General features: G+C 38.0%; 1 protein-coding gene across 1 annotated transcript; it reads left to right on the top strand.

The window, feature by feature from the left end:
• Positions 1 to 256: 256 nt before the first annotated feature.
• On the top strand, positions 257 to 712 carry LOC114634452 (40S ribosomal protein S13-like). The gene has a single exon (XM_028783041.1). It carries the CDS (start codon positions 257 to 259, stop codon positions 710 to 712), a length of 456 nt encoding a protein of 151 aa, XP_028638874.1.
• Positions 713 to 11521: the final 10809 nt, after the last annotated feature.

Here is an 11521-nt window from a genome sequence, read left to right on the forward strand (position 1 = left end):
AATATAAACGCCTACAAGTTAGCAAGTAGTCTGTGCTGATCACTTTTCTAGATAAACAGGATCGAGGTGGAAAAGCTTTCAGGAAAGAAACCAAATCCCAGTTCTCTGCCCATTTATTGAGATGGTGACAGAAACAAGAACATAAAGTTGTATTGGGCATAGAACCTTAACGAGTATGCCCATGGCAGTCCATTCCCACAACTGCTTTTGGTACATTGAAAGGAGAAAGAGTCTTTGCTGCCAGACCTCCGCCATCATGGGTCGCATGCACGCTACCAGGAAGGGCCTGTCCCAGTTGGCGCTGCCCTACCGCCGTAGCGTCCCTACGTGGCTGAAGTTGACGTCTGATGACATGAAGGAACAGATTTACAAACTGGTCAAGAAAGGCCTGACTCCCTCCCAAATAGGTGTGATCCTGAGGGACTCACATGGTGTGGCACAGGTCCGCTTTGTGACTGGAAATAAAATCTTGAGAATCCTTAAGTCCAAAGGCCTTGCCCCTGATCTCCCTGAGGATCTCTACCATTTGATTAAGGAAGCAGTTGCTGTCCGAAAGCACCTTGAGAGGAACAGAAAGGATAACGATGCTAAGCTCCGCCTGATTCTGATAGAGAGCAGAATTCACCGGTTGGCTCGATACTGTAAAACCAAGCGGGTGCTCCGGCCCAATTGGAAATATGAGTCGTCCACACCCTCCGCTCTAGTGGTATAAATGCTGTTGTGTACACAAGCAATAAAATCACTTTTGAGTAAACTCAAAAAAAAAAGGAGAAAGAACTAAATAATCAATAGATTAGAACTTAAAAGTACTATCTTAAAAGGTGTGTCCCGAAGCATCAACGTGATTTGCATATAATGACAAAACTTAATCATGTCTTACTCATTTGTAAATTGGTTGTAGAGGGTCCAAAAATCTCTATAACCTGTGTTAGAACAGGATTGAACCATGGACAAACGAAAACAAAGTCCCTTACTGCCAAGGTTGACAACAACCTCCATCATGTGGGAAGATTTAATGATTTGTGTTTAGCTGGTGGCTTTGGAAATGGTTCCTGAATTATTTTCGTAAATGTTTTCTTTCCCAGTGGCTATTCTCATTGCACTGACAAAATAGGTTGCCAAGCAATTTTAAAAAGGAAAAAGAGGAAGGGAAGGAGGGAGAGGAGAAAGCAAGGCAGAAGAAAAACAGAAACAAAGGAAGAAGGAAGAAAGAAAGTAGGGAAGGAGCAAGGAAGCCAGAGAGAATAGCAGGCAAGCTAGTTTTATTTGGATTCAGAGTTTCAGGTACAGTCCATCATGACGAAGAAGGCCTGGTAGCAGGAGCAGGAGGCATCTGGTCACATTGCGTTCAGTAAGGAAAAAAAAAATTCAATAACTGCTGGTATTCAGCAACTCCCTTTCTCTTTTTACTCAGTCTAGGTTCCTAGCCCATGAAAGGATGTCACCAGCATTTAAGGTGGCTCTTTCCATCTCAAAAACACAATTCTAGAAATCCCTTCACAGATAAGCTCAGAGCTTTATCTTCTGAGTGAGTCTATATCCTGTCAAATGTATACATTCGCAGTAAGGCAATTCTCTGTCCTTACCAAATACTGGAAGAAAACAGCTTTTTAAAGGCAGGGTTAATTTAGGCTAACTGCCTCACAAACTTCAGTCCATAGTCTCCATTGCTTTGGGCTTCAGCTGAGATAGCCCACAGGACAGTGAAGCCCAGAATGTTGCAAAGCAGCTTAGTAATGGCAAGCAGGAGAGGAAATGAAATGAGCAAGGAGAGATAAATAGAAAGAAGACATTCCCTTCAAAGACGTGGATTGTTCCATTCTTTGAAATGAAATGAAAGCAGCATTCTTGTGGTGTAGAGTCCCCATCTAGGTGTGAAGTCAACCTAGAAAGATGTGGGGACATCTTATGTAAGCCAGGACATATCTTGCATGAGTTGCTTTCTTTGCAGCTGGGACAAAATACCTTACAATGGGAATTTAAGGGAAGAAGGGTTTCAGCTTCATAGTTTTGGAAGCACGGAGCACACATGTCATAGAAGGCATACTGCCATAAATGCAAAGCAGTGAATCATATTGCTTCTGTATTCAGAGCAGAGAGCAATGAGCCCTCATGTTCCACTCAGTTCTTCCTTTCAATTCAGTCCAAGACCCCAATTCACTGGATGATGCTCCCCACATTCAAGGTGAATAATTTTACATCACAGAATGGACAAGAAGTCTGTGTTCTAAGTTTAGTCTGAATCCTACAAAGTTAGCAAGATTAACCATCATGTATCTATTCTATCTGCCCCTAGACACGTCTGATTAAGCTCATGGGCCCATTCTGCAAATAATCACCACTTCTGCCTAGATAGGAAATATATATATTTAAAACTTCCTAAACACTTTTGACCAAATCACCTTCTTAGCATTTTCCTTGAGTTCGTGTCATAATCTCAGAGTTTTCTGTGTGAATTCTACTTTCGGAAAAAAAAAAAATCCACTCTGATTCATTCTCATGTTACCAGACCATGAATGAGATCATTCTTTGCTTCTTATCTCTAATGAAATTCAAAAGCATTCTAAATTTCTAAATTTATGCTTTTCCTTTCCCTCCCTGGCCTCAGAGAATTTCTCACTGCAAATGTCATGAAGCAGCATTGGAACGGGAGAAAGATGTCAGTTAAGGCTTTCATCTGTCTATCATGGACACTGTAGTGATATCACCAGAGAATCGACAACTGAATCAGTAAATGTCACAATTTGCTAATCTACATTGGCCAAATCTCGATCTTTGGAAAAGTTTGGTTGTCATTTCTGCAATTACAACCCATGATGCTGGAATAAAATGAAATATGAAATGCACTGTTCCAACTTGTAAGTGTGCAGAGAATTACAAAGATATGACACAGCTACACAGCCACATTAGTTCATATTACCTTAGGAGCAGAATGAAATTCACCAACCTCAATGACCCAAGGTCACAGAGTGAGAAAATAGCGTAACTAATTTTCAATCTTGGATCTGCCTGTCTCCAAAGTCATTGCTCTTGACCTCCTCCTGACACTGCTTCTCATTATTTTTCTAGTTACTTATCTTCCTGTGAACTTGATGCTACTAGTCTGTGCTTGATTTAGGAAACAGAATTTATTGAATCTAAAGAGCTTCCAGTGTTCCTTGCTGCCTTTAAAAAGAAGGATGCAGTGGGTTGAGGAGATAGTTAAGTGTAGGAATACTGTGTAGACGGACAGATTGCTAAGGTTTGCTGTTCGAGAGCTTGTCTTCAAGTCCAGAGAGACCCTTCCTCAAGGGAATAAAGTAGACTGTGATAAAAAAGACATCAAGCATCTTCCTCTGGCATCTGTGTACACACAGGTACTTGCACACACACACACACACACACACACAAAGAGATAGAGAGACATGAGCATATATAACATAACACATAAGTACCACATACAAACCACACACACACACACATACACTACACACACACAGGTATCTAAAATTCCTTACAGGTAAATGTCATTTCCTTTAATTAACAGAATAATAGAATGATTCTATAACATGAGACACAAGTAACAATCTTAACTATAAAAATTGTATGTTTTCAATATTCACTCACAGTAGACACTTTCAGAGTTCTTTACAAAATAGCATCTTATTTATTTATTTATTTATTTATACATTTAAGACTAGGTTTGAAGAGCCTTCCCCTTTTCCCTCTCTCATTCATTCAAGCGTTTATCAGTGATACTCATTTTAATTTATTTTTTAATATAAAACTAAAGATTCTCCACAAAAGGACAACAACATCTGTGGGTTTCTGAGTTTTCAGCCTGGGCCCAACTAAACATGGTTTTTAAGGATGGTAGCATGGAAACTCTTCCACATGTCCCATGTAAAATAGGGAGATGTTTTATAATCATCTTTCAGATTCTTTAACTTAGTTTTCATGTATTTTTATTTTATTGAAATGAATTTGGGAACAGAAGGAAGTATATTTTGCTCCTTTGAAGAGGTGAGTTAGCACAAAAAAAATTCATGGATTCTTTATGATTTGCAATTAAAATTTGGTTTATATAAAATAGAATATATTGCTAAAAGCTTTGAGATCAGTTATAATGAATTTTTCTGCAGATTCATTCTAGTTAAACCACCTCTTGCCAGTGTCAACTCCTTCTCATTTCCCTAAAGCCTAGCGCTCATTAACAAGTTTACTAGATTTTGAATATTTGAAATGATGATCTTGAGACATCATAATATCAATAAAGATCAAGTAGCCTACAATAGCCGTACAATGATGTGAAGGAGGACACATTCTAGACTTTTCAATAACAAAGATAAAAGTAACAAAGTATTAATGGAATTTAACCTTAAATAGCCAGGAATTCAAATAAATAGAACAACCCATTTACCAAAAAATCCCGCTAGTCGTATGTTCTAGAACGCGTCATACTTCAATTCAGAAGGTCAGGATGATCCTGCTGTCAGCGAAGTTAATTTTAGGTTGATTCATGTATAAACAGGTATTACAGGGAAACCAGGCCAGTGTTCCTGCAGGAAGCCAGCCGAGTTTTATGGCTGCTCTGCTCACATAGTGGGAGGCAGGATAGAAGAAAGGATAAAAAGAGACATAAAGGCCTCAGGGGTCAAATGCCAAGTTCAATTGAGTTCAGTTCCCAGGGATCCACTTAACCAACCTGACTACATCAGAGCAGGGACCAGAATGCCAGGAGCCAGATGTAAATATCCCCTTTCCCAGCTGTCAGGAATTTTTGGTGGTTCACTAGCCTGACCTTCAAAATCATGTTCATGACATTTATCACAAGATGGTAAGTTTTATCCTGGAGAATTTTGACTGTATAAGCCTAGAAACAACCTTTTAATCAAGTGCAAAACCTACATCTCTATCCAAAAACAAAAAACAAAACAAAAACAAAAAAACAAAAAACAGAAAACAAAACAACAACAACAACAAGAAAAACCACCTTAGTCTCACCACTAAATCTTAAAAGCCTGTCATTTTATCATCAAGGAGGAGAAGAAAGAAAAAAAAAACCTTCCTTTGCTATTTTATGACATCAAATTATAGCAAGTAAGGTTTAAAATTGCAGTAGGAAGACTTTTTGCACATACAGGCCCCTTGAAAAAGTCACGTAAGGTTTTAGTTTGTCAATGTGGTCACCATCCTATAATGTGGGTTTTTTGTTTGTTTGTTTGTTTGTTTGTCTGTTTCCTATATGTATTTTCTGTTTATTTTGAATTCTGGGTTTTTTTATTAATTTATTTATTCATTTTACATCCTGGTCACCCTCATATCCCTTCTTTCCTCATAATACCACCATTACAAGTCCCTCCCCCCACACTACTCTCTCCCTTTCTTCTCAGAGTAGGGGAAGCCCCCCTTGGTTACCACCCTGTCCTGGGACATTTAGGTGCATCCTCTCACACTAAGGCCCAAACAGACAGGCCAGTTTGGGAAAGCAATCCATGGCAGGCAACAGAGACAGAGACAGGCTCTACTTCAAGTGTTAGGGGATCCACGTGAAGACCAAGCAGCATATTGGCTACAAATGCTGGGTGGAAGGCACCTAGGTCCAGCCCCAGCATGTTCATGGGTTGGTGGTCCATGCATTTTTAAAAGCATATTAAAAAATTTTCCCGATGACACTGAGTATATAGCTCAGCAGTTAGATCTAGCAGAGGGATCTGAGTTCAGTTCTCAGCCCCCTATAGAGTATTCTCTGACCACCTTAATTCCAGATTCAGGTGATCAGATGCCCTCTTCTGGACTCTGTGGGCACTGGGAGAACACATGACACACATACACATATGTAAGTATCCCACATACCTTCTCTCTCTTTCTCTGTTTCTGTCTCTGAAATTCTCTGCTCTTTCTCTTTTCTCTCTACACATACAGGTATATGTATGTATGTATATAGATGTACATATGCATATGTGTGTATACACTCAGTTCAGAAACCAAGATAACAGTATTTTTTTTCTAAATATGAGTGGTTTTATAACCAACATTAACTATGGCTTTTCAGTGTAGAGCCACAAATTCTATATTGTCCTCTAAATGAGATAAACATAAGCCACCCAATTATATTGGGAGTACCTTTCTGAAATAATAGACTACATTTCATAAAAATTAACTATGCATTTGTAAGAAACAAGATCAAGAATAGCCAGAGAGCAGTGATTTACTTGCCTAAGATTATGTTCATTTGAACTGGGCTCGCTCTTTGGTCATGAGAAGCTTTGTGGAACCCCAAAAGAGTCCTGCCTCCCCATGGAAACCATTGGGAACCCCAAAACTAATCAACTTGGAAACCTGCCTGATCAATCACATCCCAGTCAGATCCCAGTCAGAACCTCCACCCCAGTTGGTTCACCTGGGACACAGCCTACAGAGGGGAGTTGCATATGGTGCCTGAGGCCCATTGTCTAGGTCTTGGCAAACTCTTTGGTCCAGAGGACCCTTGAAGGACCCTAAGAGTGTCTTGCTTCCCAGAGGAAATCTTTGGGGACCCCAAGACTAGCCAGTTTGGACCCTGCTTCACCATTCCCATCCCAATCAGATCTACCCACCATCTCAGTTGGTTCCAACTGGGACACGGCTTGCAGGGACTGCCTGAGTCACAGCAAGCAGAGTTGGGTACCCAGGCTGCCATTGTCAGGTTCATGGCTCTCCACACATTTCCAAGAAGTCTTGCGGCCATGAGGATCACCCAGCCAATACCAGGGAAAATCAGGTGCCTAAAGAACAGCTTAAGAACACATTCAACAGGCCCTAGGGGAATATGGCACCACCAGAGCCCAGTTATCCTACTATAACAGAGCCTGGATATCCTAATGAAACTGAAGCATAAAAAGAGAATTTCAAAGCCAATCATATAGAAATGATAGAGGCCTTTAAAGAGGACATGAATAAGTCCAGGAAATATAGGAAAAAACATTCTAACGGGTAAAGGCATTAAAAGTGGAAGTAAATAAATATAAAGAAATACAGGAAAATGCAGTCAAACAGGTGAAGGATATGAACAAAACTGTACCAAACCTGAAAATATAACCAGAACCAATAAAGAAAACAGAAACTGAAGCAATCCTGGAGATTGGAAAGCTAGGAAATAAAGCAGAAACTACAGACAAAAGCATCACCAACAATATACATGAAGAAAAAGAGAGAATCTCAGGTATGGAAAATACAATAGAAGAAATCAATATATTAGTCAAAGAAAATACAAAATCTAAAAAGTTTTTTACTCAAAACATCCAGAAAGTTTGGGGCAATATTAAAAGACCAAACCTAAGATTAATATGAATAGAAAAAGGAGAATATTCCCAGCTCAAAAGTCCAGAAAACATCTTCAGCAGAATCATATAAGAAAACTTAAACAACCTAAAATAGAGATACCTTATAAAGGTTCAAGAAGCTGATAGAACACCAAGCAAATTGGATCAGAAAAGAAAATCCTCCCTCAACATAATAATTAAAACACTAAATTATACACAACAAAAAAAGAATTTTAAAAGCAGCAAGGGAAAAATTCCAACTAATATATAAAGGCATACCTATCAGAATTTCATCTGATTTTTTCATCTGAAACTCTAAAAGTTAAAAAGGCCTAGGCAGAGGTCTAACAGACCCTAAGAGACCACAGATGTCAGCCCAGAATACTATACCCAGTGTGATATTTTGTATATGCTCTCCCCAGGGAGTGGCACAATTAGAAGGTATGGCCCTGTTAGAGTAGGTGTGTCACTGTGAGTGTGGGCTATAAGACCCTCATCCTAGCTGCCTGGAAGTAAGTATTCTGCTAGTAGCTTTCAGATAAAGATGTAGAACTCTCAGTTTCTGCTGCACCATGCCTGCCTTCATGACTATGGACTGGACCTCTGAACCTGTAAGCCAGCCCCAATTAAATTTTTGGCCTTATCAGAGTTGCCTTGGTCATGGTGTCTGTTCCCAGCAGTAAAACCCTTAGTTAGATACCCAGCAAAACTTTCAATCACCATAGATGGAGAAAACAAGATATTCCATGACAAAACCAAATTTAAAAACTATATTTTTACTAACCCAGCTATACAGAGGATGCTAGCCTGAAAACTACAACCCAATAAGGCTAACTACACTGAAGAAAACACAAGATATAAACAATTTCACACCATTAAAACCAATAGAAGACTAACACACACACACACAACTACTGCCAACCTTAAAATAACAGGAAGTAGCAATTACAAGTCATTAATATCTCTCAACATCAAAGGACTCAATTCCCCAGAAGGGGGAAAAAAAGCTACAGGCTTACAGAATGGATGTGTAAATAGAATACATCATTCTGCTATTTAAAAGAAACACATTTCAGCAACAAAGATAGACATTATATTAATGACTAGAATCTAAAGGTCTGGGAAACAATTTTCCAAGCAAACAGACCCAAGAACCAAGCTGGAATTGCCATTCTAATGTCTAATAAAGTAGAATTTCAACCAAATGCAATCAATAGAGATAGGGACAGTCATTTCGTACACATCAAAGAAAAAATCCACCAAGAGAATATCTCAATTCTAAACATCCATGCCGCAAATGCAAGGGCAGCCACATTCATAAAAGAAACATTACCAAAGCTTAAAATACACAAAAAATTCCCCACACATATCCCCTTCTCACCAATAGACAGGTCATTGAGACTGAAACTAAACAGAGTAATAAGGAAATCAACAGAGGTTATGGACCTGACAGATATCCATAGAACATTTCACACAAACACACAAAAAAAAATGTAGCTTCTTCTCAAAAAATTTAACCATATAATCAGTCACAAAGGAAACCACAGCAGATACAAGAAGATTGAAATAACACCATGCATTTTATCAGATCAGTAGGGACTAAAGCTAGACTTCAACAACAATAGAAACAACAGAAATCCTAAATATTCTTGGAAACTGAACAATTTTTACTCACTGATCACAGGGTAAAACTTTCTAGAATTCAACAAAAATGAGTTCACTACATATCCAAACTTATAGGATACAATGAAAGCAATGCTAAGAGGAAAATTCATAGCACTAAGTGCCCTCATTAGAAAACATTGGAGAATTCCTATACTGGCAAATTAAAAGGTATCTGAAAGCTCTAGAAAGAAGAAGCAAACACACCCAGGAAGAGTAGATGGCAGAAACTAATCAAACTCAGGGCTGAAATCAATCAATGAGAAACAAGGAGAACAATAGAAAGAATCAATGAAACCAAGAGCTGGTTCTTTGAGAAAATCAACAGTATAGACAAATCCTTATCCAAACTAACTAAAAGACAGAGAGACGGTCCCCAAATTAACAAAATCAGAAATGAAAAGGGAAACATAATAACAGCCACTGAGGTAATTTAAAGAATCATTAGGTCTTATTTCAAAAGACTGTACCACACAAAATTGAAAACTAAATATAATGGATTATTTTCTAGACAGATACCAATTACCAAAGCTCAATCAAGATCAGGTAAACTATCAGAATAGTTCTACAACCTCTAAGGAAATAGAAGCAGTCATTAAAAGTCTCCCAACCAAAAAAGTTCCTGAGCTAGATGGTTTTAGTGCAGAATTCTACCAGACTTTAAAAGGAGAGCTAATGCCAATACTTCTCAAACTATTTCACAAAATAGAATTAAAAAGAACTTTCTCAAATTCATTCTATGAAGTCACAGTTACTCAGAACCTAAACTACACAAAGACTCAACAAAAAAATAAATTTCAAACCAATTTTTTTATGAACATTGATGCACAAAAAATGGCAATATCAAGAAAATACTCACAAACCAAATCTAAGAACAAAAAAAGTTATCATCCACCATGATCAGGTAAGCTTCATCTCAGGGATGCAGGGGTGGTTCAGTATAGGAAAACCATCAACAAAATCCACCATACAAACAAAGTAAAAGAAAAAAACTGAGTATCTCATAGATGCCAAAAAAGTATTTGACAATATCCAACACATCTTCATGTTAAAAGCTATGGAGATATAACAGATACAAGGCACATACCTAAACATAATAAAAGCGATAAATAGCAATCCAATAGCCAACATCAAACTTAAAGCATGTCAATAAAATTGAAACTAGACAAGGCTGTACACGCTCCACCTATCTCTTCAATATAGTACTTAAAGGTCTATCTAGACCAATAAGACAAGTAAAGAAGATCAAGGGGATATGAATTTGAAAGGAATAAGTCCAAGTATTACTATTTGTAGATGATATGATAATATATGTAAGTGGCCACAAAAATTTTAACAGAGAATCTCTATTCCTACAGCTGATAAACACCTTCATCAAAGCGACTGGATACAAAATTATCTCAACAGCATCAGAAGTCCTCATCTGCACAAGCAATATATGGGCTGAGAAAGAAATTGGTAAGATAACACCTTTCACAATAACCACAAATAATATAAAATACCTTCTTGTGGTTCTAACAAAAAAGAAAACCCATACAATAGAAAAGGAAGAATACCTTCAACAATTGGTGCTGATCTAACTGGATGTCTGCATGTAGAAGAATGCAAATTGTTCCACATTTATTGTCCTGCACAAAACTCAAGGCCAGATAGATCAAAGACTTCAATGTAAAACCAGATACAATACAGACAGTGAGGAATAGTCTAGAGCTCATTGGTACAGTAGATAATGTCCTGAACAGAACACCAGTGGCTCATGCACTAAGGTCAAGAATCAGTAAATGAGATCTCACCAAACTCCAAAGATCTCTGTAAGTCAAAGGACACTGTCATTAGGACAAAACAACAATCTACAGATTGAGAAAATATCTAAACTAACCCTACATATGACAGAGGGCTACTATTCGAAATATATAAAGAACTCAAGAAGTTAGACTCTAAAAACACCAAATAATCCCATTTAAAAGAGTGTGCAGAGGTAAATAGGAATTCTCAACAGAGGAAATTTGAATGGCAGAGAAGCATCTAAAGAAATGTTTAATATCCTTAGCTCTGAGATTCCATTTTACACCCATCAGAATGGCTAAGATCAAAAGCTAAAATGACAACACATGCTGGCATGAATATGGAGCAAGGGGGACACTCCTCTCCAGGTGGGAGAGAAAACTTGTACAATCACTCTGGAAATCAATTTGGCAGTATCTCAGAAGATTCAAATAGTTCTACTTCAAGACTTCTACTTCAGCTATACCGCTCCTGAGCATATACCCAAAATATGCTCCAAAATCCCACAAAGACACTTGTTCAACTATGTTTATAGCAGCTTAATTCATAATAGCCAGAAACTGGAAACAATCTAAGTATCCTTCAACTGATGAATGGAAAAAGAAAATGTGGTTTGTTTACGCAATCGAATACAACTCAGCCATGAAAAAGAAGGACAGCATGAATTTCGCAGGCAAATGGATAGAAATAAAATATATCATCCTGAGTGAGTTAACCCAGACCTAAAAGGACCTGCATGGTTTGTACTCACCTATATGTGGATATTAGCTATAAAGTACAGGATAACCATG

The sequence above is a fragment of the Grammomys surdaster genome, unplaced genomic scaffold (assembly GCF_004785775.1).
Source record: "Grammomys surdaster isolate TR1022 unplaced genomic scaffold, NIH_TR_1.0 958, whole genome shotgun sequence".
Lineage (NCBI taxonomy): Eukaryota > Metazoa > Chordata > Mammalia > Rodentia > Muridae > Grammomys > Grammomys surdaster.